General features: G+C 41.5%; 6 protein-coding genes across 7 annotated transcripts; 3 read left to right on the top strand and 3 right to left on the bottom strand.

The window, feature by feature from the left end:
- Positions 1 to 1,426: 1,426 nt before the first annotated feature.
- On the top strand, positions 1,427 to 6,472 carry si:dkey-250k15.4 (uncharacterized). Its single transcript, XM_061082005.1, has 4 exons — positions 1,427 to 1,629; positions 3,240 to 4,467; positions 5,069 to 5,187; positions 5,300 to 6,472. The coding sequence occupies exons 2-4, from the start codon at positions 3,252 to 3,254 to the stop codon at positions 5,915 to 5,917; spliced, it is 1,953 nt and encodes a 650-aa protein (XP_060937988.1). The 5' UTR covers positions 1,427 to 1,629; positions 3,240 to 3,251; the 3' UTR covers positions 5,918 to 6,472.
- Positions 6,134 to 9,471, bottom strand: tlr21 (toll-like receptor 21). The gene has a single exon (XM_061082004.1). The coding sequence runs from the start codon at positions 9,469 to 9,471 to the stop codon at positions 6,550 to 6,552; it is 2,922 nt and encodes a 973-aa protein (XP_060937987.1). The 3' UTR covers positions 6,134 to 6,549.
- Positions 9,472 to 11,461: 1,990 nt separating this feature from the next.
- Positions 11,462 to 11,987, bottom strand: cnfn (cornifelin). The gene is made up of 3 exons (XM_061082006.1): positions 11,864 to 11,987; positions 11,643 to 11,779; positions 11,462 to 11,551 (listed from the first exon to the last, which is right to left on the bottom strand). Exons 1-3 carry the CDS (start codon positions 11,985 to 11,987, stop codon positions 11,462 to 11,464), a joined length of 351 nt encoding a protein of 116 aa, XP_060937989.1.
- Positions 11,988 to 15,181: 3,194 nt separating this feature from the next.
- Positions 15,182 to 17,818, top strand: cxcr3.2 (chemokine (C-X-C motif) receptor 3, tandem duplicate 2). 2 transcript variants are annotated; one of them, XM_061081509.1, is made up of 2 exons: positions 15,182 to 15,288; positions 16,083 to 17,818. In XM_061081509.1, exons 1-2 carry the CDS (start codon positions 15,253 to 15,255, stop codon positions 17,175 to 17,177), a joined length of 1,131 nt encoding a protein of 376 aa, XP_060937492.1. In that variant the 5' UTR covers positions 15,182 to 15,252; the 3' UTR covers positions 17,178 to 17,818. The 2 variants fall into 2 exon arrangements, with proteins under 2 accessions (XP_060937492.1, XP_060937491.1); XM_061081508.1 differs by having other exon boundaries at positions 16,080 to 17,818.
- A 1,700-nt stretch (positions 17,819 to 19,518) lies between these two features.
- Positions 19,519 to 22,810, top strand: LOC133014238 (C-X-C chemokine receptor type 3-like). The gene is made up of 3 exons (XM_061081428.1): positions 19,519 to 19,671; positions 20,491 to 20,844; positions 21,150 to 22,810. The coding sequence occupies exons 2-3, from the start codon at positions 20,503 to 20,505 to the stop codon at positions 21,900 to 21,902; spliced, it is 1,095 nt and encodes a 364-aa protein (XP_060937411.1). The 5' UTR covers positions 19,519 to 19,671; positions 20,491 to 20,502; the 3' UTR covers positions 21,903 to 22,810.
- Positions 22,811 to 24,414: 1,604 nt separating this feature from the next.
- Positions 24,415 to 27,587, bottom strand: cxcr3.1 (chemokine (C-X-C motif) receptor 3, tandem duplicate 1). Its single transcript, XM_061081506.1, has 3 exons — positions 27,533 to 27,587; positions 25,947 to 26,321; positions 24,415 to 25,605 (listed from the first exon to the last, which is right to left on the bottom strand). The coding sequence occupies exons 1-3, from the start codon at positions 27,554 to 27,556 to the stop codon at positions 24,868 to 24,870; spliced, it is 1,137 nt and encodes a 378-aa protein (XP_060937489.1). The 5' UTR covers positions 27,557 to 27,587; the 3' UTR covers positions 24,415 to 24,867.

The raw sequence follows: 27,587 nt of genomic DNA, 5'->3' as shown, positions 1-27,587 counted from the left end.
GGTGACATGTTAATATCAGTACATGTTTGGAAATTACTTCTGTCTCATATGGTGCGATTAGATGATGAGTAACGAGCTGCTGGAGTGACAGAGGAGATGAAGAATGAGAGGATTTCCCCCCTTCGTCTGTGTAGGTGGACTCGTCCAGCTCGTTGGTTGGAGACGGGGCTGCGCAGAGACGTGCGCGGCCCCGCGTTGCCAGTTTGGGCGGGTTTTCCGCATAATTGGGCACATTCATTTAAATGCCCTGTCAATATAACTTCAGTTAGATCAGTTCTGATTTATTATTAAACACTTTACCTTTTTGTGCATCAATTGTTTTACCGACTGTTAAAAAGGTATTAAGTAACATCATGTGTTTGCCACTTTATTAAAGTTGTTTATATTGTAAGAAGTAAAGATAAAACGTTATTGATCTCCACACCAGGGAAATTAAGTTGTCACAGCAACAGGAAAGTCAGAATGAGGTAGACAAATAATACAAATATATAAAGAAAGGCAATATAATTAAAAATAATGTATTTTAAAAATGCTGAGTATGAAAACTGGGCCCCAAGTCCCTGAGTCGAAAACATAGAAAAATGTAATGAACATGATTGAATCTTACTGAATTCATCATCTTGTCTGGAGTTAAGTATTATGATAGTTTAAACTGTGTGTTATATTTCATCATATGTACAGCCAATGTCAATAGGGCCTCACTGTCTGTCAGTGCTCGGGCCCTAAATATGTAAATATAGTTCGGTAGTTTCATTTTGTGGTTTCCACCCACCAAAGACTTTAACTAAATTTAAGTGGGTTTCAAATTGTAAAGAAGGTGTGGATGGAGTGGGATGATGTTAAGATTTAAATTTCTAGAATCTGATTTTTATGTTTTCTTCAGTGTCAAAGTTACCCAGGGATGGTTGACAGGAAATAAAACAAAGCAAAGCAAACTTGAAGAACTAATAGAGAAATAGTTAATAAGTCAAAATACCAACTAATTTAGGCTTTAAAAAATGGATCTCCATTGCATCCCAGACACTTTTAGTCATTGAATGCATCATGGCAACATCATATACTTTCTGCATCCTGGAAAAGTTTGAGGGGGGAAAATCCTTCAACTGCATTAATATTAAATCTCATATAATCGATAGATTAAAAAAAGAATCAGAACAAACACAATTATTCTAATAAATTAAATAAAAAAAAACGTTTTTTCTGACGGTTGGACAGATCGTGCTGCCCCCTGTCGGCCCAATCTGGCAACGCTGTCCTCTGCATGTTGCCAAGTAACGACAGATAACGACAGGTGATCTCAGTAAGTAGCACGAACTAGCTCCGTGTACAAATATCTGTACACTAGTAGTATAGATTATTTGGGATAGTACACGTGTCTGGTGCCTGTGAAGTTACTGTGACGTCATACAGGCTGGTGGAGCTCCACGTTGAAATCCACCTGCAGCTGGAGGTTATCACCACCTGTTGGCTAACTAGCTAACTAGCTAACTGGCTAACTAGCTGAAAAGCTAACAAGCTAACTGGCTAACACACGATCTGAGATCCTAACGTCTGGAGCCGCAGAGGCAATTGCATGGATGTTGTCCCACTTGATCGATTGTTATTGATTTTACTCGCAGCGTAAACAAGGTAAGACTTTGACTTTGTGTGTTTTTGTTTTCAGGTACTTTGCCTTTGCAGACCCCTGGTATTGTTTAGTTGTTTCAGTTATAAGTTGTAATGTCAGTAAGATGTAGTAACCTGTATAAAGTGTGAAGATGCCCAATAATCAGAAGGCTATCATCCCATCATATTATCAGTTTTGTAGTTAACTATTTTGTTATTAATGATTTATTGAATCTCAGATGCCTTCATTTTGTTATTAGCTATAAGGTTTGTCAACAAGCTTGTTTAAAATGTTGTCAAGATTAACGTCTTGCATCTGGAATACTATCGTGGTTTGAGCTGAGCCTTTGGTGAGTAGATAAACTGTGTGTCGATGCAGATGTGTGAGACTAGCTCAGGTTAAAGTGTCTGTGAAGATGGATGTGTCTCCATCTTACAGCCTAACCTCCTGCATGTAAGTGGACGGGACATGCGACAAACTTAAAAAGTCAAAGTGCCCCATCAAATACGTTTTCTCAAACATGGTTTCTGTCATTTTCAGTAGTTGCTACCTCACTGATGTATCTTCAAGTGGTCATGATTCAGAGAAAGTTATGAATTGATGCTATAACACTGGGGTGAAACATCATGATTGCTAACTGAGGCTGACTCAAGATTGGTTGAGTGCCCTGATCGCTCCTAAGCAGACTCTGGCTCTAAATGAGTAAGATGGCAGCGAGATAAAATTACATGTTACATTTTTGGGTTGGTATTTATTCATTATATTGTACAAAAAATATAACATAAACCGTTGTTTCTGAAATATTAGGGGGGAAATACTCTAATTGCATAGAAATATTTTCCAAACAATACTAAAATAAAGTACTTTATGTATATAAATCATTAATTGAATTAAAAAAAGCCCCAAAACTCCCAATCTAGGACATGTATCTATCATGTTAACACTCTGCAATGGTCGAACCACATTTAGTCGCACCACATGATATTTTTCTAGTTCAGTCAACATTTACAGCCACAGAATTGGCCACCTAAAGAAAACAAACTAGGTCACCACGAAAGGTCACTATGAAATGTATAATCTAAATATATATATTTTTTGAAATAACTTAGAATTCATAGATTTTTTTGAGGTCATACCACATGATATCCAAATGTGGCAACTACACACCAGTTGTGAAAAAAGCCATTTTTTTTTTAAATTTGAGAGAGAGTTACAAACCTGTTGCTGCTTCCATGGGTCCTTAGCAAAATGGTTTATGATGCAACTTCCTGTCTTTGAATGGATTTCAACATGATATTTCATCAAATGGACATCATCGGACAAAGTTTGTTTGTATACTTTGATGTAAATATAAATGCAAATGCTTTGCAATTTTGTACAGGATTACAAAGGACTTTGGAAATCATGCCACAAATGGCAGAAAATAAATATGAATAGATTTTGAGTAATTTCAAAGACGTTTTCACAACAGCAGTCATGGAAAGCGGTTGGAAATCAATAAGCGTTCCATTTATTATAAACTTATATATAAGTCTATGACTCAGACCCACCGTCTTGTAGAATTGACCCATCTCTCTCTTATCTCTGCATTGTTTTTCCTTACAAATCACTAATTGCAGTTGTGCTTTCACAGAATCAAGCAAAGATGAGCCACATGTGTGGCAGGGATTCATCAACCAAAGAGAAGAAGGCATCAGAGGCAACATGTAAAAGGTGTTGCTCAGTGGACAGATTCGCTGCAGACTGCAAATGTTTAATCCCTTGCAAGACCGATGGGCAGCCAAAAGTAAAACGACTTAAAACTCGCAAGGAGAGGAGCCAGAGGAAAAAAGCAGGGAAAGAGGCTTCAAAGACGAAATCACATCACCATCACTGCCATAGCCAAACCAGTAAATGCAGGGAACATTTCCATAACTTTTGTCATGGAATCCGTAATTCAAGAAAAGATGCCCCATTTTCAAAGGTCCTCAGCGCCACACAGGAGCCCAGCATCATCACCGACAGCCGCCTGATAGGACACCATGGCCTGTTCAACCACGAGGTGAAGTCCATTGACATTCAACGCTTGTTAAGTCGACAGGGGAGGCTGGAGACAGGTGGACAGGAAGCACAAGAAGACAACCATCCATCTTTGACACCTCACATTCCCTCTCCTTTCTCCAGTAAAGATTTGTTAGAAGCCGGCACTGATGAGGTTTTGGCGGTTGAGAGGAAAGAAGACGGTGCTGCAAAGACACAGGTTGTTTGCCAGGAAAAAGAGAAGCCAATCCTTCATGAATCAGATATAACACCTGGGCAGAGACCACAGCAACAACTTGATCTTTCATCTGAAAGCTACAAAACCATTTTCTCATCAAAACACAGCTCCCCTGAAGTTATTATAAGTGAGGAGGTCAACTCTGTCCTACACGAGAAGGACAGAGAGTTTCAGCTGACTCCCACTGTCGACAGAGACATTGTGAAGAGGTTGTATAAGAAGGTAAAGAAGCAAGTGATTTCTACTCCGAGGAACCAGGAGCCTCCTGCTCAACCGACACACGCTCGTCGTCTCAGACCAAGATCTCTTCAGCTCTACAGCTCACCCAAGACCAACAGCTCCCTCACACAGCACAGACAACAAGATCCTGGCTCTATATCGAGGTGTGTCTCCGCAGTGGGAGCACGTTTGTGTGACTGTCTGCAGTTCCCACGTCTGAGGAGCAGAAACCTGCTGGCAGAGAGCAGGGAGGTTCTGCTGAAGGCGCTTCAGGAGAGGCATGGACCCCGGCTTCAGGAGAACCTTCTCTATCAGCAGCGCCGCCGCCACTCGGATCGGGACCAGGAGGCAACCATGACAGATCAATTTGAGCTCTCGTCTGCAGGTGGGCAGTGACACAGCTTTAGAATTCTCAATAAGAAGAAAATATTGTGATTTGTTAAAAGATTGTATTTATGTGATAATTCCTATATCATCATACAGTCACAACATTCTTATGTTTAGATATTGTGGTTCCAAGTTCTCATCAACTGAAACAAGTAAAATATGTGACTTTTATTGAATATGATTATTGATATCGACTGATATGAAATGTTTCATCTCAACCATTTTGGGCCATATTGCGCTGTGGAGTTTGTCTTATAAAGACAGTTATGTTAACATTCAGTGTCATTTAACTCAACACACTGAAAGTATCTTTTATGTCTGATAAAACTGTTGAATGATGTTTTTCCTCAAATCCAAAGCAGTTTTTATATTTGCAGCACAAACAATCACGTTTACTTGCTTGAGGCCTTTTTCTTTATCTTTTTTTGGCACATTTCTTAACACATGTCACATTGCAGTGGCATGTACTGAATCAGGTTTAAGTCAGGTTTGAAATATTGTGAACCTCTATTAGGAGTTCATTGAGTTAATTTCTTAATTTAAAAAGCACTGTTGAGCACTGCATACATGTTTTCAGTTGTGTTATCGTTTCTATTTAGATGCATTTCAAGCCGACGCGGTTGGTGCGCCATGTTCGGACACCACAGCTTTGAGAGAAATGAGAAGCAAGCATTTTAACCTCAAGTCCAGTCTGCAGCCACAGCAGAGCCCCAAATGGGTAAGTTTACACTGGCACTCTCACATTTAAATCAGTTTCAAGCTGTTCTCCTTTATTTTACAATCATCAGACAATGTTTGGAATAAAATGCTCTCTGGTGTTTCTTGTGTAGAATGCTGACTCATCGAAGAGCCCTATGGATTCTTCCGCCAGGCCTTCGGACGATATCCTCGGACTTGGTTCCTCTCCTCAGTTCCGCATGAACGTTGAACGTGATTATTTGTTCCCATCCTCTCCCACCTCGTGCTGGGGAGACAAAGCCTCAGCATCTCAGCGATGGGATGCTGGTCTCAACAGGACTAACTGCAAAGAGTCAGTCATTTTTTATCCCTTTGATAACAGCATTAGTGACCACACCGGAGCATTCAGAGAGAAGAGCTGTGGGCCTCAGTATAAGGACACTAAGCCCCTCTTTCCTTATCAAACACAGATGATAGATAGACACTCAGCAGGGCCAATGCACTTTCCCCAAGACCAACACCCGTTTCAAACTGAACGATTTTCTTTCCCTCCTTCCTTCTCCTCACAAATTCACCATCCTAATCCGAGCAGTATTTTCCAGCCTTTTAACCAATCCAGTCCCGCTTTAACTTGCCCTCCCATCAGCTCCTACCACACAGACATGAGCCACTACCCCCCCTCTCACATGCTAGAAAGAGGCCCAGCACCTTGTCTTTCCTCTTTACCAAGCCCTGAGCTCTGGTCCTTCCCACCTATGAAATTGTACTGATGTGTCACCAAACTCTGCCAAACTTTGCCAAGTTTGACCAGCTAAACAGGATGTTTATCTTTTTCACAGACGTTTAAAATATTTGTTTGTTTGTGTCTTGGCATTTTTAGCTTCGAAAGTCATAACAATAGTTGTTATCTCAAGTTTGCTCTTTTATTCATTTGTGATGTTTAATAGATAAAGAACCACACGATTAGGAGTTGTTTGCATCTCTGGAGCATTGTTTTAATTTACAGAGCACGTCTTCATTAACACATGTGCTATAATTGGAAATTCTGTACAGAGGAATATTATTTGCAAAGTCTGTGCTATTGTGACAATTATTCAGTTATTCCTTTTGTATATGGGCTGTATATTAACATGCAAGAAAACACTTTGTGCAATTGTACAATAGAGAAAAGCCAAGCTTCAAGTATAGCTAATAAAATACACAAAATAAAGCTATTCTGATCACCAGAAGTTAAATGACAATGCTGATTCATGCTCATATAAAAAAAACAATTTGTTGATCTACAATGCATCACACTGTACATTCAGATATTCTCGTGACCCTCTCCCTACAGCCTTAATTAATTATTTGTTTAACATGCTGAAGGGTTTATCTCTTAAATTTCAATTAAAAGTATTGTGTTTTAAGGTAGCAAGTAACATTTTTCATCTGTTGTCTCTAAATGTTCAGTTTTATCATCACATTTGGTGCTGTCCTCTGTTTCGAGTCTGCTCTCCATCCTTATCCCCCTACGTAGCTGATTCCAGAACAGGTCTTGGGCCTGTATTGGATCGGTGCAGTCCGAGCCCGGCCACTGCAGATACGTCTTTTTTAGCATGACTTTCCTCATGCGGTGATAGGATGACAGCTTCCTCTCCGAGATCGGCTCCAGAAACACGAGCAGAAGAACGTCTCGGTGCTCATCGAAGAGTCGGTAGCTGGCCAGCTGGATTTCCAGGGAACACCACTCGCTTTGTAGGAAATTCCTGCTCACCACACAAATAGTTTTCCGGCTGCTGTAAACGGCAGAGACAATGTTGTCCACAATATCGCGGCCCAGTTCAAAGTCCCTGTGATGTAGGCAAAGTTTAAAAGACGATCCATTTCCCTCCAGGTTGGGCACTAACTGATCCATGACCCACTGTTCATCAGAGGAATTGTAGGAAATGAAAGCATCATATTTACAGTTTTCCTCCTCCTCCCTGAGTCTGCGCCACTGCTCACTAAACCAGGAACGGAACACATAGTAGCTGTACTTGAATTTCCAATAGAGTTTGACATAAAGTAGAGGAGAGACTGTGAACAGGAAGAGCACAGCTGCTGTGCTGAAGAACATGTACTCACCTAGATCTATGAAGCAAACTTTGGTATCAAAGTTGTAGAATTTAATCGATGGATCAGATTGGCACAGCAGACTGTACAGATAGACTACCTGGACATTTGGGTCGTATCGTGTCCAATTTTGCAGCAAGATGTTCTTGCAGGTGCAGCTTAAAGGAATATTACGTATGTCAAGGTAGCTGAGTTTAGGTAGACTTTGTAGTGCATCCACAGGAATACTCTGCATCACATTGCGGTTCATCTGCAACCTGCGTAACTGTGTAAGATTCCCAAAAACCTCCTTTGAGAAGTTCTGAATGCCCATATTTTCTACAATCAATGTGGTCAAATTTCTCTGATTTTTGAAAATTCCTGGTCGTAGTTTTATCACCCCAACACAGCAGCTGTCCAGGTTGAGGAAACGCAAGCCTGTCAGATCATCGAACACACCCGGGGAAAGATTATTGAGATTATTGTTGGTGAGATACAGTGATGTCAATGAGTGCAGGCCACGGAAAAAAGCGCGGGGTAAAACAGTCATGCCATAAGGCTGCTGCCTATCCAATTTCAGATCACTGAGCTTGCTGAGATTCTGAAATGGTGACCACTCAACTTCGGAGAAGAAACGAATGTGATTACTCTGTAGATCCAGCGTTGTGAGTGTATCTTGAAATACATGAAAGAGGGAACCTGTTAAAAAGTCCTTCTTTTCTAGGTTGTTTCCATCTAGATAGAGTTTGGACAGACTTATGAGTCCATCCAGACCTGAAGGATTAATATGACTGATCTTATTAACTCCAAGGTCCAATATAGTCAGATTCCTGAGCATGAGGAAGGTCGAATTGAAGATGACAGAAATACGATTGTTGCGTAGGTTAAGGGTTTGCAGTTTGACATTATCTTTAAAGTTATCTCCATTCAAATCAGTCAAGAGGTTGTTGTCCAAGCGGAGTAACTCGAGCTGTTTGAGCCCTTTGAGAGCCCTACGATCGAGAAAAGAAATTGAGTTTATGTTAAGTTGTAGCTTCTTGATATTTGGCACATTATAGAAAGCAAAATCACTCACTGAGAGGATGCGGTTGTAACGATAGCTCAGCTCTTGGACATGAACCTTAGTATGGCCTTGACAGGATTGGAGAGAGTTGAGAATGTTATGCTCCACATTAACGATCTTTATGTCTATATGTCTATCGAGGAATGTAAGGCAATTTATGTTTCTCAGTCGATTGTGGGATAGATCCAGAGACCTTGTGATTTCAGGACAATAGCACAGTGTGTTGTTGGTAAGTTCCCTAATCCAATTACTACCCAGCCGCAAATCTTTGATCTTTTTCACTTTTCTTTTTAACAACTTGCACAGGTCTGTGAGCAGGCTGTCATTTCTCAGACCTGTGCCAGAGAAATCAACGTGTCCTGCATCGATGTCACTGGTATTTAAGAAATCCACTACCTTGACACTCGTTGAACGCAAACGCAAAAAGTTCAAATGTTTCAAGTTCACTCCCTGAAAAGCCACCGTTGGGAGCATGGAATTGTACGACAAGTCTAGAACTTTAATGTACACGAGAAATGAACGTTCACATCCTAACGTGGTCAGTTGATTTCTAGCCAAATACAAAACTTTGAGGGATGTGGGTAGTGACGCATTTGAGTGGCTGAGGGAGGTCAAACTGTTAAAGCTAAGGTCCAGTGTCTTTAGATCTGTCAGATGTGACACTGACCCGACGATCCCAGAGAAATTCATCAGAAGGTTTTGCCCCATGATTAAAGTGGTCAGATTGAGATTGGAAGAGAAAATTCCCTCAGGAAGCTGCTTCAATGTGTTGTTGGTCAGCGAGAGAAAGGTGAGGTTGTGAAGCCCCTGAAACACAAACGGGTTTAGCTGGGATATGTTGTTGAAAGACAAATTGAGGGAGTGAAGTTGATCCAATAGATTGAAAGCTAGTTGACCGATGTTACTCAAGTTGTTATGATCTAATCTGAGGTTCTGAAGATTTGGCAGATGCTTAAAGCTGTGGTCGGGAATGTCCTGCAGTTGATCAAGTGAGACGGTGAGATTGGTGACAGATGACGGCAGATCACCTATAATGGCAGATATGTTGTTTGCCCAGCGATTGATGCATTTGAAGCCTTTGCCCTTTGAGTATGTGTCAGCAAGGCAGTTGTTGAAGCTGTAACTTCTGATGAGTTGAGCAGCACCAAGCATAAGTGCAACCGACAAGAACTGATGAGTTAGACGGGACATTTTCTCTTCTTACAGTCCAGAGAAACGCCTGTGAATCTTTTGAGTCTCTCTTGATTTGGTTTGCTTGTATCTGTGGGACAGAACTCTGGGTCGTTGATTCGTTGATCGTGGCACAGGTATCTGGAGATAGAGAGGAGGAAATAACACATCACCTCATGTTGAACGAGGGAATTTAAACTTATGGTTTCAAACCAGGACAATGGTAGCGACATTTACTGGAAAATTCTTGCTTTCAAAGCAGGAAGTCCTTTACAGACCTGTTCCCACAATCCTATATGTAATGTACGTAACACCATTCATACTGCACATATTGTCTGTTTCCCTGTACCCTTAGAGGACAAGGATATCCTCTCTAAAATGTTAAAGGGACTAATAGGTTCATGTTAGAATGGTAAAGCACTCAAAACGCTGAGAATATATAATTATAATTGTATGCGTTACATCCTGTCTCAAACAATTATTTGAAAGACAAAAATGAATTTTTATGGTGTTTAAAGTCTGAAAACATGACAAAATTGATCAAGATAGAAATGACATTGAGTCTTAAAATACAAAATACAAATACCCTTTTTATGATGGTCTGCACTGCACCGGCGATTCAAGCCGCTGCTCGCTGATGTTTCTGCTTCTCACCAGAACCGAGCTCCGCTGTCTCCAGGTTCCTTAAAGCAGCTCTTCGTCCTCACCTAGGATGGTACAGCTGGGTGAGGTATTTCCAGGGAAACGTTTAAAAACCGAAGATAACTCGGTTCTTCTTTAGTGTTTTCATATCCCTTTTCTCTCTGCTCTTGAGTTCCTCCTTATCCTCCCCCAGACATGCATATCACTTCATTTCGATTCACATTTGATACTGTTAAAAACATGCTATCAAATGGTTGATATCATTGGATAAACATTATAACAAACAATATCTGTCACAAATATTCTCCCACACATTTCGAATTCGAGCTCTTCAAAATGTGTGTTTTGTCATCCTCATATAATCTTTAACGTAGCTGTTTTCATTTTGGCGCGACGAGAAAAACAATCACTAAATATCTTACTTTACATATTAAGCTAAACTTGATTGATCCGCACGCTGGGCAAATTCTCTTGTTACAGCAGCAGATGAGGTCAGAATGAAGAAGGTGTTAAAATAGAATATAAAAGAATGAAATCAGATAATAATACAGAAAATATGTACATAGAATATGTACAAGAAATGACACTCAATCGCAGTGTTTTGCAATGGTAGTCTTACCTGTTCAGTGGAATGTTTCTCAGCTGACCTTGCTTCATCAACAAGCTTCATGCAACGTGATCATGTAAGATTCTCATGAAAACTAGAATGAGGAAGGCGGGTGCAACCCTTCCCTCCCTTTCCATATAAAGTCACAGCAACAAAACAAAAAAAAGTCCCAACATGATAATCCGACAAAGTTTTATTGAAACACTGTTGTTTGAATGCATTTGCCATTAAATACATCATATTTATTTTCTATATTTATTGATGAATATGTAACAAAATTCAAGGGAAACAATATTCTGATACTAATATATTCAATAGTATTAACTCTTGTAAATTCACCACAATGAACTTGTTGCGTCACACTGAAATGGGAAGGTCCGCCTTTACTTCTTCATGTGTTCGCCAGTTTGTTGCATGAAGACAATTTCAACACAGTGAGTCGCTGTTTAACTGGACATGAAAGACTCTGGTTCGATGTAAAGGCCTAATGAAATATTTCTCTTGTCTTTTTATTGAAACTCTCTGAAAACCTGCCTACACCTGTGATATGTATAAATATGTATATTAGATGCAGTATATAGCATATTAGTACAAAATAATAAAGTCAAATAAAATTGCAGTTCAGTCTGATCTTACAGTTATTATTCTTACATTGTAAACTTATACGTGTGAATAAAGCAAACTGTAATGTGAGATGGAGAAATGGTGTCCAGACCAAGAAATGAACGTTTTCCACAAGTGCCTTGTTATTTGTAAATCTTTTTATCCTCTCATCTTCTGCTCCCGGGCCATCTGGCACAGTCCACACAGAGGCAGGCAGGCCATGACAACCCAGTCATCACACACTGAGCCCTGGGGGAAGAGAACAGGCAGAATAAACTTGTGACCATTATCGCGGGGGGGAAGGATTGCTTAGGGTAAAGCACACTCAAAGCACACTTACTTGAATGTGGTGTCTGCTGCGGATGCTCGTCCTCAGAGCAATCATGGCACCAGGAAGGAAAGGAAGGCAGCAGCTGTCTCCATTGTCCTGAGCCACCTTACAGCCAAGAATACACGGGACGAATGTGGCACAAAGACCTGCAGGTGAAAGACAACGGTGTCAGACTGGAATTAATTTCACAGTGATCGCTGATTTCTGCTCGTCTACGTAAAATCACGTACAGATTCCACAGTCTTCACAGCAGTCGCACACATTTGAGCTCCAATCTGACATTCCGGTAGACACAGTATACTGCGTGACTGAGACCTGAGGCTGCGAGCTGATCACATTGGACTGGAACGCCATCTCTGCAAGAAGAAAAGGGATGTTAGGACATTTTCTAAACCCTATTTGCAGCCATGTCTCCCCTCTAAGAAGAATATGTCCAGTTTTGTGCCGTTGGAGCCTATGCAGATTTCCATTCCAGCCATAAGAACAATTTAGTTTACTTCACTTATAGCAATAAATAGTGGAATTATTGAGGATAAATGATTTGAATAAAAAGCCTGAAGCGTCTGCTGTGAAGAAGGACTCAACCCCCTCAGCTTGGAGCTAACTTTGCTTCACAGAACCTCACCTGATCTCTCCTGCTGAAGTTGCTGTGGTCTGACAGTGTCGACGGTCAGTGGCCCAGGAACAGGCGGGCGAGGGCCTGGCCACAGCTCTTATACCCATTGTGACATCAGTCCTATGTCTGAGTTCAGTTTCTACTGATACGATCAGACACACAATGAGCATTTAGCTTGGTGCAAACACCCTGTGAATACAAAAGTTAAATGTTTGGTTTTTGGGCGTATCACAGCTTTCTAAAGGGTCCACTTAACGTGACACGTTTTTTTTATCAGCGCACAGTAATTCAAGAACAAAGCTGGCATGCAGAGGCTGTTTGTATTGTAGCAGTTTATAAACTAGGGTTCGCCTTTAGTGCAGGTGCGGAGCTGTACTGACTTGACTGGGAACAAGGTTTGCGCAACAATCAGCCTTTCTTCTTGTGTGTAATTGTGTGTAATGTCCAGATGTACACACAGTTCAACAGAAACCACTGGGCAGCTCCCAACACGTGCATGCTGGGGTTACACAAGCTGAGAGGCTAGAGAGCATATGTTTTATTGTTTTATTTGTTATCTGAGCCAGCTGGCTAAACATTAGGGTGGAGTTTATACATAACACGGCCAAAACAAGTTCAATATGCATAAATATAACTAGAATGGCATTCAGTAGAGTGTGTAGCTCCACTAAGGCCCAACAGTCTGCGTAATAAACCACATTTAATTCATGAAATTCAGAATTTTATTTGAATCTGCGTCAAATCACACTCATAAATATCAGACCCCTAAAAATGCCTGATTTTTTTCATCGAACACATAACCTCCTTGGGCGATGTAATACAAAGACATAATTCAAATTCAAAATTAAATCAAAAGCACTACATTAGTTTTATTCTGTCAAAAATTACAAAACAAAATTAAAAGCACAGATATCCAACAAAAGATAGCACAGTTTCAGCCATATAGCAGGTACCTAAGTTAAAGAAACAAACAAGCTACAAATAATAAGAAACACAAACATTGGTGATGCATCAAATTGCAGAATTGCACAAGACAAAAACATAAAAAGTTAACAAGATGTATTTCCATAAGAGTCCTGGCCCAGCCCAGGGCTCACTACTTTTATACGCTCGACTGGAACAAACTCTATCTCTGAATCTTGACTTTTATACCTGGGCTGCTCACTATGGAATCATACATCTGTAAATATTTCACAACTTGGTTAAAACATTTGTTTAATGCTGCTCCACATTCTTTATGTTCTGTCTGAATTACCCGGGGCCCTCTTAAAAAGCTCAAAATAACAGTAGAATAATCTTCTTCTTCTGATAACTTCTTTTTAATGATGCCATGTATTTGTTATGGTTTTCAGGGATTTGTAGTCTGTGAGTGACTTTTTTAAGAAGCAAAGCAAACAGTGGTTTATTTATAGCCCCTACAATAAATAAGATATCAAAGTATTTCCTTATATGTTTTAATATGGATTTCTTAAATTATTTTATTTAAAATTCATATATATTGATTGTGTACATTTGCACTTTTTTTCATCACCTGATTTCGTCGTATTGCTTTCTTTGGTGCAATCACAATGAAGGCTTTATATTCTATTTGGCTTGAGGAATAATTATTGCAAATTAGTTTTGCAAGACTGGAGACTAAAATGTCGAGGTAAAGACAATATCAACATCAAACACAAGGATTAACCTTTTTGCAATATTCATTAAATGTGTCTTTCCAAACATAACAGGCTATAGTATCTTATAGGATCTGCAGTTTGTAAGGGAGCTTGATAAATTGCAATAGTGGAAATGACTTGCACATCGTCACTTTGGATTGAATCTCACATTTAGTTAACTGAACATACATCAACAACTAACTAGAACAATAGGTTTCTGTGGTATGTTTAATGCATCATTCTTTAACAAGTCAGACCATGTCAGAAGGAAGAGAAACAACTGTTGCACAATAATATAATTTACCAGAAGACGCATGGTCAAGACAGATAAAACCACAAGTGCCGTCGGTTCCTCTGACACTTAACACATTACTTATTTCGGAGAAATTATATTGTAAAACTGAAAGAGCTGGTTTTAACATCTCTTGAACATATTTTATATTTACTTCCCCCTAAAATCTTCTCCTAAACTTTCAAAGTGAATAAAATATTTGTAGTGTGGACACAAAATGCAGTTCCAGACTCTGGCGTTTCTGCTTACCAGGCATCTGCAGAAAACTGTGAAATCATTATTAGTGAATATCCAAACCATCCTTACCATCATAAAATCATGTTAATGTATCTGTTATGATGTTTTTTATCATGTGGATTTCCTGTTGTGTTCTGTTTAAGGGGATATAATCTGTATCTAATGTTGTGTCCTGCATCAGCGTGATAGTTTGCATCCAGAAAGTATTTTTATGATCCTATACTGTCTAAACAAAAACGTCACACATATTTCTAAACTTTGTACAACTCCTGTCGGGTTAACACCACGTTTCAACAACAGTCTACATGCAGGGCATAACATATCAAAACAAGAAAAATGACAAAAGGGGAGACTATGAAATTCTTGCTAACCAAGCACTTTCACTTCTCCTCCTTTTGTGTATTATTTTGTCAAATCAATTTCTGCCTCCTGGTTCCCTTTATGTGAGCATTTAACTGTATATGTCAAAGTATCATAAGCTGCATGTGGGTTCACATTGCAAAAAATAGATGTTTTTTTTTCCACATTGAGGTCACCAGTCACGTACTGCCTGTCTGCCCCAGCTGGCTGCAGCCATATTTAAAAAATAGATGTCATAATTCCCCTGAGACAGTCACGCATTCCTACTATATAGCTACATCTGCCTACAATGTGCGAGGATTCGGTTCCTGAAATGTTGACTTCTCCTTTCTGATCCCCACTTCAGCTGGACGAGTGCAGACGGAGAGATAGACCGAAAAGGGGATGTTTGACTAATGTGTGTAAGAGCAGGTGGTGCTTTGCGGACTCTCAGAGGGTTTCGAGTGTTCTGCTACAAATATGGATCCGATCACACCAACCACAGACGATTACTGGGTGAGTACAAGAATACCAACCAATCAAAGTAATCAAATTTTATAGGTATAGCTCATATTCCCAAATCACAATTTATCTCATAGGGCTCAAGAAGGTGAGACATCCTCTGTTCTCAACCCTCATAGTGAGTAAGGGAGAAACCTCAGAGAGAGCCACATGTGAGGGATCCCTCTCCCCGGACGGACAGGAGTGCAATAGATGACACGTGTAATTAAGAAAATAAGCAAAAATAAAAGTATTACAACGTTGATTAGAATAAACAGTTTGTAACACAATGGAAAGTAAATGAATTGAGGCGTTATTGTCAGAGTGTCTGAGTAGACATATTGTTTATCAAGCAGTCTTGTTGAAAATAAAAGTCCAGGATCAGCTGCCACCATCCAGTGCATCATCACATCTCACCAGGATGGCATCTCATCCTGGATTAGGATTACAATTACTTAGATATACAATGTGCCTGCCCACAAATACTACTATTACTGTCAATACCTTTATTACAATTCACAGTGCTTCAGACTTTTTCCTTTTGTAGGAAAACGTTAAACACTACTTTTGGTAGTTTCTTCTCTCTCTAGTTGACAGATTGTAGACTCTGTTATTTACCAGATGTGTTAGGACAGTTCATCAATTTATATTTATACATGAATTATCTTCATGTTGCTTTATGATTGGTTCTATGTGACCTTCATGTTAAAGGAGCCCTCATCGAGGCTAAAGTAAATGAACTTAACAGTGAGCTTTTCTTGAACAATCTCCTCCGAGTCTGAGACTGTCTCTCTCTCTCCTGTCAGCAGGACTATGAGGAATATGAGGACGATAACATCTCGTCCTCTGACACGAGCAGGGCCCGTGCGGCTCCATGCTTGCAGGGGGACATCTACGGGTTTGCACAGAGGTACTCCCCCGTGGTGTACACCCTGGTGTTCCTCCTGGCTGTCGTGGGCAACGTGCTGGTGCTGTGTGTGATCCGACGCTACCGAAAATCACAGAGCGGCGGCGCCTGCGCCTTCTCTCTGACCGACACCTTCCTCCTTCACCTGGCCATCTCGGACCTCCTGCTGGCCTTCACCCTGCCCATGTTCGCTGTGCAGTGGGCTCACCAGTGGGTGTTTGGTTTGGCAGCATGCAAGATCTCCGGCGCCCTCTTCTCACTGAACCGATACAGTGGCATCCTCTTCCTGGCCTGCATCAGCTTCGACCGCTACCTGTCCATCGTGCATGCAGTCAGCTCCGGCTGGAGGCGCAACACCTTACATGCCCAAGTTGTATGCGCCCTCATCTGGGTGGTCTGCCTGGGCCTGAGTGGGGTGGACATTATTTTTAAACAGGTGATGAGTGTGAACACCTCGGGCCAGCAGAGTGTGCTCCTGTGTCATTTGTGGTTTGAAGATAACTCCACACAGTGGCAGGTGGGGCTGCAGCTGCTCAGTGTGGTTCTTGGCTTCGGGCTCCCCCTGCTGGTCATGCTCTACTGCTACATCCGCATCTTCAGGTCCCTGTGCAATGCCACTCGCCGCCAGAGGCGCAAGTCCCTCCGCCTCATCATCTCCCTGGTGTCTGTGTTCCTCATCTGCTGGGCACCGTACAACTGCTTCCAGCTGGCGGACAGTCTGCACAAGCTGGGGCTGGTGGCCGGAGGCTGCCAGTTCGGCCGCGTTGTGGACATTGGGACTCTGATCACTGAGAGTCTGGGTCTGTCGCACTGCGCCCTCAACCCTCTGCTGTACGGCTTTGTGGGGGTGAAGTTCAGGAGGGAGCTGGTTAGGATGTTCAAGGGGCTGCTGGGACCGAGAGGCCTTCTGGGGATGAAGGAATGGAAGCCGAGGAGGCCCAGGGGCTCGTTTAGCTCAGCAGAAAGTGAAAACACCTCCATCTCTGTCATGGTGTGACACTGGTTAGAGAGACCATAAGAAAGAGGGAGATCTGTGACGGATTTGATGAAAGGGACTAAATAAAAACATATGCTGTTGAAATGTTCTCAGGGGCTAAAAGCTTTCTGCCCTACAACTTCTCTACCACCTTAGTTTCGGTGATGTATTTCTTTGCCACGTGCAGCTACAACATATTGTTTCTTCTTGCTTCCAAGAATGCTGTTGTAAAATCATGAAGTGAGAGTGGGACGAAGAGAACAACAGACTGTCTTATCCCACACTGTCAATGGTTGTGAGAACGTTTGTGTCCACTGGTGAAATTCAGTGAAATATCCAGATTTCTTCATACTCACACAAAAGCTTGCTCAGCATTAAAGCTGGCGCCTGTGGCTTCTGTCGTCTGACTCGTATCTCACGTCCTCAGCAGATTCTCTTCTCATCAGTATCTACTTTAGTTTGCAGCTGATAAAACAGGGAAAATCGTTTTGTAATTTGTACGTGTTGAAATTCATCTAGTTGCCGCCGCATGTTTCAAGATCTTAGTCTTTGCTCCAAAGACAAAATAACTTAAATATTTTGTATGTGTGACATTACAAACCAAAATCCTTCGTGAGGTATACAAAGATTTGTATAATAAATATTTTGTAATAAAAAACAAAGTGTCAGGTGTGTACGCATCAACATTTCATGGTAGTTTCTCCGTGGGTTTACAGACAGAGAGTATTGAATACAGTGTATTATACATCATAATTATGTCATAATATACATAATTGTACAGAGAACTATATTACATAGTTAAGTAAAAGTGGTGAGAAAGCAATGTAAAAATACCCCATTAGTAATTATACATACATATTGTCAACAAATGATACTCAAAACATAAAAAGTTAGAACTCACTACTCAGAAGAGATTCTACTATAGGGTACTATTGTATTACTGTGTGTAGTGTTGTAAGTGACGCATGACTATTGTGTTAACTTCTCTTTTCTCTCTCACAAATGTATACTTTATTGTGAAAACAGTTTATTGTAAGATTTGACCTTTTTGGGCCTCAGCAGAGCAGATCCCTCCAACCGGGCCCCACAGTTCCCTTAAATTCTGTCAAGTTGCACAAAATGTCACATACTCGTAGATATCAGTTCCCTAAATATGCCAGGTTTTTTTTCCAAATGATAAAGAATTCTTTTTATTTAAAATCCTACATCTGCTCCCCGATCTGAACCCACAACAAAGGTTTGGTGATATCTTTTTGGTTGATTTTCTGTGATCTTACTTACAAACAAATCTTTTGAGAGTTTCAGATAAGAAAAATCTCCTCTGAGGAAACCGCACAACTCAACACATTGACTTATGACACACGATAAGAGGCCGCAAATAGGTTCACACTGCTTTTTATTTTTATAAAGTGTCACTTTATCAATGCATCAATCAGTGTATTTTATGAGTCTCTTATATGAGTCAAAAACTTTCAAATTAATGAAGAGGTGGAAAAGGTAAAGTAAGTCCCCTCAATATGGAACCTGACTAAATGTAGTAGGCCTAGTTTTCTTACTTACATGATTCTTACTTACATTTCTTTGTACACGATGGAAAAAACTTGAGCTGATTTTATTGACTTATTATTATCATTAGTAGTGGTAGTAGTTTTAATATAATTATTAGTATTATTAGTATTTTTGTTATTAGGTATTTTGGTTTGACTGTCCACAAAGAATTGCAGGTTGGACCAATCCTAGTGTTCTATCTATTGAAACATGGGTACAGCAGCGCCACCCAGTGGACAGTGGCTCTCGTTGCGGCTCATTGTTTGACTGCTTTGTGTCCAGTTGCGTCAAGTCAGAAAAAATGAGAAAGCGGAAGTACAGTAATAAAGCCTTCAAAATAAACCACCAGTGTACTTCCCTGTGAGCATAGACAATGGGGGCTGCGCCATTTTATTATTTTCTTTGCGTTTGACTGTAAACCAAATAATCTCATAGTTTCCCCAGGCTTTTCTTACAAGATTTCCATTTCAAGCCTCGGTGAATTGGACTACGAGTTTTATTTTGAAAAACGCGGTGATTGAGTGGTGTTGTGCAGAGGTGGCAGCTTGTGAGCGGAGTGACCGAAGTGCACGTTGCCACAGACTCGAACCAACAGAAGACCGGGTGGTGAGCATCATTTCATCCATCATCTGCTCCTCAGGTTCCCTCAGGTTCCTCAGGGTTCCTCCAGGTTCCCTCAGGTTCCTCCAGGTTCCCTCCAGGTTCCCTCGGGTTCCCCTGCAGGGTTGTTCTCCTTCTTCTTTCTGTGGACGCCTCCCACCTCCGCTCTTGCACAAACAGAAACACGCTCACACCTCCGGGAGAAGTGGTGTAAACAAGGCGGAAGCTCGTTGTGCGTTGTCCGGCTGCAGGAAACGAAAGTTGCAGGAGTTTGGAAACAGCGAGGGAGTCTTGACCTCTCGCCCCCCCCCCTCTGTCCTCTGATCACTTCTCGTCGGTCGCTCTGCAGCTCGGGTCACATCTCCAGGTTTGAGATTTTACCTGTTTAAACCTTTTCTTGATCTCTTTCGGTTTCCTGTCTCCGTTTCGAAACTGCTTCCTGATGTAACAAGTATTTTGTTTATTAGAAATTTGTCTTATCTTAGGTCTTAGGAAAAAACTCACTGTCACTGTACGTAAAATAGCTTTATACTCTGCGTGTGTGTGTGTGTGTGTTTGTGTGTGTGTTTGTATGTGTGTACTCGATAGTTTTGGTTAGTCTGTCCACATTGAAGGGAAGTCAATGCAATGTCCTATTAAGGATATGTGTGTGTGTGTGTGTGTGTGTGTGTGTGTGTGTGTGTGTGTGTGTGTGTGTGTGTGTGTGTGTGTGTGTGTGTGTGTGTGTGTGTGTGTGTGTGTGTGTGTGTGTGTGTGTGTGTGTGTGTGTGTGTGTGTGTGTGTGTGTGTGTGTGTGTGTGTGTGAGGTAAGACGTATATCTCCTGAGGTCTTGCTTATGGTTAGTGGCAAGGTGTGACTTAAATTTAATACAAAGTTTGTGTGTGTGTGTGAGAGAGTGATAAGGGGGAAATTTGCTTTCTGTTTTGAATCCACCCCACAGTTGCTTCATCCAGTGACTGTGCACCATGTGATTTACGTGTGAGTTGTGAGCTCATGTTTAGAAAGCGTCAGCCGGACTTTCCGGGGAGAGATTTTACAGACTTCACTTAAGCTGATGATACACACACACAAACACAGAGACAGAGAGAGAGCAGGGAACGAGCTGATCTTTCTTACACCTAAAGCCTCTGAAGCGCTGCAGTTTGAGTGATTCCTCTCTTTGTTTGACCCGTTTTCCCTCCACAGCAGAAGAAGAACATGGACGTGGATCTTGGTGGATTTCTGGGCCAGAACGGGACCTACGATTATGATAAGGACTATGAGTATAAGCCAGACGACGAATCGGAGGGCAGCCGGGCCGTGTTGATCCCGCTGCTGTACTCCGCCGTGATGGTTGTAGGTCAACTTGGGAACGTGCTGCTCCTGGTTATTCTCACGCAGAAGAGAAAATCTTGGACCATATCAGACATCTTCATCCTCCACCTGGGAGTCTCAGACGCCCTGCTGCTGGCCACGCTGCCCCTCAGGGCCGTACAGGCCGCTGAACACGGGTGGCGCTTTGGGACTGAGCTGTGCAAGATCAGTGGAGCTGTTTTTAATGTAAGTACAGGGTGGTGTGTAGATTTGGAATGGACTGAAAGTGAAATCTTTTTGGGTGAAGCTGAGTTGGACACATTTCTTTTTTGACTGTAGGCCATTATTTCCTGTTAAATCGACTTGGCAGACACAGTTCCTTATATTTAGCAATGTGTCCACCCCTAGTGACATCCACATTCCTCCTCTCGGTTCTGGGAAAAGGCAAGAGGAGGGGGGGGGGGTCAGAGTAGAAGAGTGAAAGGTTATGGCCGGACGTTTCTGTGTTACATTAGATCACTGTGTTCATTTTCCCTCTATCTTTTTCTTAGATCAACTTCTACTGCGGGATCTTTCTGCTGGCGTGCATCAGTGTCGACCGCTGCCTGTCCATCGTCCACAACAAGCAGCTGTTCACCCACAACAGACCTGCCAGGGCTCATCTCAGCTGCCTAGTCGCCTGGTTCATCTCCCTGATCCTGACCATACCCGACTGGATTTTTCTAACAGCTGCGAATGATGAAAAAGGAGATGTTTGTCGTAGCGACTACTCTCAGTCAGAAACTGACTGGCGACTGTTGTCACGCCTGCGCCACCACACACTGGGCCTCCTGCTGCCTGCAGCCGTCCTGATCTTCTGCTGCGTTCGTATCCTGCTCCGGCTGCAGCAGAGACCGAAAAGCTCCCAAAAGCCGACTGACATCATGGTCCTCCTGCTCCTGGTGGGGGTCTTCTTTCTCTGCTGGGTGCCGTACAACATCACGCTCATTGTGGACACCTTCAGGAACGGTTCTAAGGAACCTCAGGATGGTTCTTCTGGAGAAGGTTCTCTGAAAACAGCTCTGATGGTCACAGCGGCTCTGGGCTGCGTTCACGCCTGCCTCAGGCCTCTGCTCTATTTCGGCCTGTGTGATAACTTCAGGAAACGGGCCGTGGCCTTACTGACATGTGCTACGGATGAACCTAAAGGGTCACTGTGCGAGCTGGGTGTGGGCGAAGAAGCTCGGCCCGACCAGAGTCAGGAGGTGCAGGAGATAAAACCGATGACAAGTGTCGAGCAACAGGTGCCGTCGCCTCAGTGCTGACAAACAGACCAATAAAAGCCCCTTGTGACTCAGAGATGAATAATGTTTCATTGCTAGAGAAATTTAACATGAAGTCATGTTATGGGTCTGAGTTGTTCGGGGACTATATTGTGAGCAATGTTGAGAAATAGATATTTATACATGTTGCACTTTAACTGTGAAGGTTTCAGAGCCACATCATGGTGTTGAACTTTTATTTCATAATCACCGTTAAACAACTGCAGCTTGTCACCCTAAATCATTAATTTGATTTAAATGTAGGAATATATTTTTTAATTGTGTATTATTATTATTATTATATTTCAGATTTTTTATATATAATGTCAGTGAACATTTCTCAGATGTTAAACAATCATCATAAAGCTGATGCCATTATCACTGAAGCTCTTGGGAACATAAGCTCTTATTTTTGCCAGTGTTACTGTATGAATCATTTTACATGTTGTCTGCATACAGCAGTAAAGACTGTGTGGATTCCACGATTGCGCAACCAGTGTGTGGATTTCTGTTTTTTGTCATGATGCAGCGGGGGAATTTCCTTCAGCGGATCCCAGGCACGGCCGTTGTTTTTTACTTTGAGTTGCAGCATGGATGTGTGTGATCTGTGGGACACAGGATTACATGAACTGGTGCTGATGTCATTAGTCAGGTGACAGAGTGAGACAAAGGAGGGTGGAGAGAGAACACTGTGGCGTGCTCTGTCTGTGAGAGCAGTTGAATGTGGTGAGTAAACAGAGTGAAGAAGAGGAGTTAAACTCGTATCTTGAAGATTCCAACACAACACACATTTTACCACCATGCTGCTTTGCAGGTTAAAGCCTGCGAGCCGGCCTGATTTCTGGTCTCAAGACAAAAATAATACTATATAAACACATGTAAATGTTACATGCAATAAAAATGACTTTCAATTTGGTGGTTTTTTTTTTTTCTGTACATTCATTTCATAATGAAAGAAGCCGTTTCCTCTCCCCCAGTCTTCCTACTGTCCTTCCTCTTTCTGCTGTAGCTTGAAAGGTGTTGGAGTTCATCTCGAGCCGACGCCTCATATGAAGAATGCAATCTGATCTGTGAAATGCTGCTCGACAGTAGCAGCAGCAGCAACGTGTCACATTCATAGTATAATAGCCGCAGGCCCTGCAACAGTTGTGTTATTTCCTGTTTCCCTTGGAGCTTATATCTTAACTGTGATAGAGGCAAGGGGCTATTTGTTAACAAGTAATAAACCTGTTATCAGCATTAAAACAAAACCCTTTTTGTTCCCCCCCCCCCCCCCCCCCTTAAAAAACCCTGGTACATTGCTCAACATACAAAAGTTAAGATAACAACTTGTTGACAGCACACATAACTAGAGGTGTCTGACTGGGCTGAAGCCAAACTCAATATCTCCTAAAGTGAGAGGGCCGGTAGTGTTTCAGCTTCATGACTTAAGTGTTTAACCTGCTCACAGACTGGTTGTTGCTATGTTTCCAACACCAATATCCTACTGCAGTCCGAATATCTGCCTCTCATGCAAATTATCGATAAGACATATTGTGAGGGAAAGCAGAGGTAGTTCTTTTTTATAGCTATCATGCTTTTTAGTTGAAATGGAAACACTCACCCCAGAGTCAGAGGACATTTCCTCTAAACTCTTGATGTAATTCTTGGTACCTTTCCGATGAAACCACACGTTTTCAGGATGTGCGACGGCTTCTTGTTTCTGGTTCAATTTCCTGTCAATGAGGTGAAAGATACGTCCACTAAAATAGCTGCATTTAAATATATATTACCATTTTCATATATGTGCTAGGTACACCTACGGGCAATAAAAAGGGACGTTGTAAACCTCCCTCTCATCTCTCTGCCGTCTCATTTATTATCCATAAACATCTGTAACCATGCTGTAGGAGAAAATCATGCAGAAGTCAGTTGAAAGCAACACAATGACTGCAGTAACTTTCCCAGGCAAAACGCAAACTGAAAGGTGTTGAGGTTATACAATAAAACAAAAACTAGTTACACACAAATGTATATAAACCTGACATCTTGACGGGACCCGTTTCCTTCTGTCTAAATATAGTTTGACTGAAGCTTTTAAAGATTGGGAGCAAAGGTCTCAGTTAATAGGAAAGTTCCCATCAGTAATGTGTCATTTGTACTCACTCAGATTGCTGTGGAATGACCCGTTCAGACCATATAACTAAACTATTACGTTTCATTTTTTAAGAGTCATTCTAAAGTCCCAGTTTATTCATTCGAGTTAGTTTATTTCTGTAAATTAAATAATAGTTAGCCTTCTCCATACCTAAGTAGGTTATCTGCCGAAAGCAAATTTGGATGTTCAGTCTGAAACATATAAAACATCTGATGTATAATGTGTGTTTTTCCAGAATGTACAGTATTAAAAATCCTGGCATTATAGTGCCACCATCTGGATTCATCTACACAGGTCTACACTATAACAAACGAGACAATCACACACACCTGCATCCACTGTTTGATGGGTTTTTATTTGACTTATTTGAAATATATTGAATTGTCCTCTGGTGCCATGTTACTTTACTTTGATATTAGAAGCACACTTTGATTAATAAATCTTTATTTTATATTTGAATATTGTGTGTACAAAAACATGGTAAAATATACTGTAAAAAATATGATATAAAATCCAAGTAAAAAACAGTATTCATACTCTCCACAGTTTAACATAATATGCTGACTAATAGTAAAATGATGCGTAGTAATGAGGAAAGGGAAATGTTCTAAAAAGCACCTTGAGTCGCAGCATGGCGGCCATGAGGTTAATGTTCAGCTGTTAATGCACTATGAACAACAGAGAGTTGAAAGGAAGCACAGCCTTATACATGTAAAGCATCATAGGAAACGTACAGGAACACGCTGGATCGCCCACATCTGTGTCGTTGAAGAGAGTCTGTAAACTCCACAGGTTTTTTAAAATGACTGTAGATGGGGGTGCCTTTCCCACTCAGATAGCGATGGAGTTGGAGGTGTCGGCAGACTCCGACCAAAAAGAGCTTCTCCTGCTGCTGACGACAGACTGGAATTTGGAGCTTTTCTTTATCTTGCAGCCCAGAGACCTCAGGATGTTCAGGAGCTGACGCCGGAACTTCACGCCCACAAAGGCGTACAGGATGGGATTGAGGCTGCAGTGGAGGTAACCCACGGAGGAGGTGATGGTCTTTGCTTTCTCCAGAGACGTCCTGACCCCGCAGGTATCGCTTCTGTTGGCGGAATGAAGTGTGTCCACCATGAGCGTGATGTTGTAGGGCGTCCAGCAGACAAAGAAAACCACCACCACGGCTACAATGACCCTAAAGGCCTTCTGCTTTTGGATGCCCTGGGAGCCGGAACGCAGCCGCGCCAGGATGCAGGAGTAGCAGAAGATCAGGATCGCCGAGGGGAGCAGGAAGCCCACCATGTGGTAGAGCAGGCGAGATGCCAGTCGCCAGTCGCCTACTGAATCAGAGTCAAACTTGTAGTAGTTGGGAATGCACTCTTTTCTGTTTCGTCGGTCATCATAAACAGCCTCCAAGAAGATCCAGTCAGGGATGGAGAGGAGCAAGGAGAAGTTCCACACAGCAAAGCAGCTGGCATGAACCACCCAGGGCTTTCTACGGGAGTACATCTGTGTGGCGTGAACGATGGACAGGTAGCGGTCCATACTGATGCAGGCCAGCAGAAAGATCCCACAGTAGAAGTTGAACTGAGGGAAACGAAATCAGCCAAGATCAATGTGTGTAGAATTTAATGACATCAAGTGGTTAGATTGCATGTTGCAGCTGAACTTCCCCTCACCCTCCCCTTCCAAGCATGAAAGAGAACATGTGGTAGCCTTCAGTTATCATAAAATCTCAAAAGATGTTTAGTTTGTCCAGTTTGGGCTACTGTAAAAAAACATGGCGGCCTCCGTAGAGAGGATGTAAATATAAACTATTTAAATCTAAAGGGCCCATTCTAGTGTAGAGAAAACTACAATTTGTACAATTAAAGCTTTTCCGTAATGCAGGTAGTTTCAGTGCATCTTTCCTGTTGCAAATCTCTTACCGTGAAAACAGCCCCAGTGATCTTACAGAGGGGAGTACCAAAGGTCCAGCCAGCAGGTTGAGCGGCCTCCACGACCCAGAGGGGCAGCGTCACCAGCAGCAGGACGTCAGCCACACCCAGGTGGAGGATGAAGGTGTCTGTCACACTCCAGGTCCTCCTGCTCTGAGCCAGAACTCCCAGCAGCACTCCATTTCCCAGGATGCCCACAACAAACGCCACAGAGTACAGAACTGGGATGAACACTGCCTCGAAGTTCCTGCCCTCGTTCAGGTCGCACACGTCACCCCCCTCGCAACAGCTGTTATTGTCGTTGGAGTAGTTGAGGAAAATATCGTAATATTCTCCGTCCAGTGCTATAGGGCCACCATATAATTGCTGCAGAAAAAGAAGATATTTGTTTGGTTGGAGCTTGAGAGTTGTTAAGCCTGTTTAAACCACATGGTGGTGTTGTCTGTCTGTCTGTCTGTCTATCTATCTGTCAGATACATATGCTAAAGATGATTAAGTCTCACAGCAGTATTCCTTAAATACTATCAAGCATATCGGTTTTGTATGTTATTGTATGTAAGATTTCCACCTTGGATTTATTAGTATTATTTAACTTATTGTTTTTTTCTTTTTTAATACATTTTCTTTTTCACTTTTTTTTTGTTTAAAAAAATGTAAATGATTCTCAAATGTTAAATATATTTCTTTATTTGACCAACAATGCATAACATTAATTTAATTGATTTGTTGTGAGATCCTCATTTTAGATAATAAAATATGTAAATCTTAAATATTAGGCTGTATATTCTGAACAGGTTGTATGCGTATGACCTTTCAGGAGAATACAAAGGAAATACATCACAGTAAGTCTGCTAGTAGATTATATAAACTACATGTATACAGAGTTTCTTAAGGAGTGATAGTATAATGATTAAAATAACTTCTGTTACCTGGTAATAGGGAAAAATATTATGACCCTCAGCAGTCATCCTGTTTAAATTAGCTCTGTGCTGGCAGAAGGGGGAAGAGAAATTGATGCACATGTCCGAGAGGAAGTGTGTAAAAGCCACATTTAACAGCTGGATTTAGCAGGCGACTAAAATATGAGTCACAACAACATTAACATCTGTATAATTTTGTAAGAGTCAATGGTTGGACAACAACCTCTGTTGTTCTGTCACATCCTTCACAAAGTGCTGCAAGTTTGAATGGGAGAGAAATGTCACTGCCGATCTACAAACCACATCACAGTGTTCGCACGCTGTGGCCTGTCACTGTGAGTAACAAGTGTGAGAGCAAGCGGAAAAAAATTGTGAACAATATGAAATGAACAAAATGAAATATAACGAAATACAGGTGTGTTACTCCGAAAATTCAATTCATGTTCATCAGTAGTTAGAGAATAAGGCAGAGATCACAAATTCATGCAAAACAGATGAGAGCTGTGAATTGGATTCCTTAAATAATATACTATAAGAGAATATACGATATCATAAATGTATATTAATTTAAATCTTCATTTCATTCATCTACATCCTGGTTACACATATTAAATAGATTATCTAATAAATAGGAAAATAAATAAAGCTATGAATTACCAAATCGTAATCCTCCTCTGCCATTGTATTTTCCAGAGTGAGCAGGTGCACAATG

Source organism: Limanda limanda, chromosome 11 (genome assembly GCF_963576545.1).
Source record: "Limanda limanda chromosome 11, fLimLim1.1, whole genome shotgun sequence".
NCBI lineage: Eukaryota > Metazoa > Chordata > Actinopteri > Pleuronectiformes > Pleuronectidae > Limanda > Limanda limanda.
The sequence above is the reverse complement of the archived record's forward strand: the minus strand, read 5'-3'. Positions and strand labels throughout refer to the sequence as shown.

Coding starts and splice junctions, on each gene's coding strand:
- cnfn (XM_061082006.1), bottom strand. CDS start 11,987: ATGGCGTTCCAGTCCAATGTGATCAGCTCGCAGCCTCAGGTCTCAGTC. Junction 11,780..11,863: donor CTGTGAAGACTGTGGAATCT/GTACGTGATTTT, acceptor TTTCACCTGCAG/GTCTTTGTGCCACATTCGTC. Junction 11,552..11,642: donor GCAGCAGACACCACATTCAA/GTAAGTGTGCTT, acceptor CTCTTCCCCCAG/GGCTCAGTGTGTGATGACTG.
- cxcr3.1 (XM_061081506.1), bottom strand. CDS start 27,556: ATGGCAGAGGAGGATTACGATTTG. Junction 26,322..27,532: donor CAGAGGAGGATTACGATTTG/GTAATTCATAGC, acceptor CTTTTTCTGCAG/CAATTATATGGTGGCCCTAT. Junction 25,606..25,946: donor TCACTGGGGCTGTTTTCACG/GTAAGAGATTTG, acceptor CGTTTCCCTCAG/TTCAACTTCTACTGTGGGAT.
- si:dkey-250k15.4 (XM_061082005.1), top strand. CDS start 3,252: ATGAGCCACATGTGTGGCAGGGATTCATCAACCAAAGAGAAGAAGGCA. Junction 4,468..5,068: donor ATTTGAGCTCTCGTCTGCAG/GTGGGCAGTGAC, acceptor GTTTCTATTTAG/ATGCATTTCAAGCCGACGCG. Junction 5,188..5,299: donor CACAGCAGAGCCCCAAATGG/GTAAGTTTACAC, acceptor TTTCTTGTGTAG/AATGCTGACTCATCGAAGAG.
- LOC133014238 (XM_061081428.1), top strand. CDS start 20,503: ATGGACGTGGATCTTGGTGGATTTCTGGGCCAGAACGGGACCTACGAT. Junction 20,845..21,149: donor TCAGTGGAGCTGTTTTTAAT/GTAAGTACAGGG, acceptor TCTTTTTCTTAG/ATCAACTTCTACTGCGGGAT.
- cxcr3.2 (XM_061081508.1), top strand. CDS start 15,253: ATGGATCCGATCACACCAACCACAGACGATTACTGG. Junction 15,289..16,079: donor CAACCACAGACGATTACTGG/GTGAGTACAAGA, acceptor CTCTCCTGTCAG/CAGGACTATGAGGAATATGA.
- tlr21 (XM_061082004.1), bottom strand. CDS start 9,471: ATGTCCCGTCTAACTCATCAGTTCTTGTCGGTTGCACTTATGCTTGGT.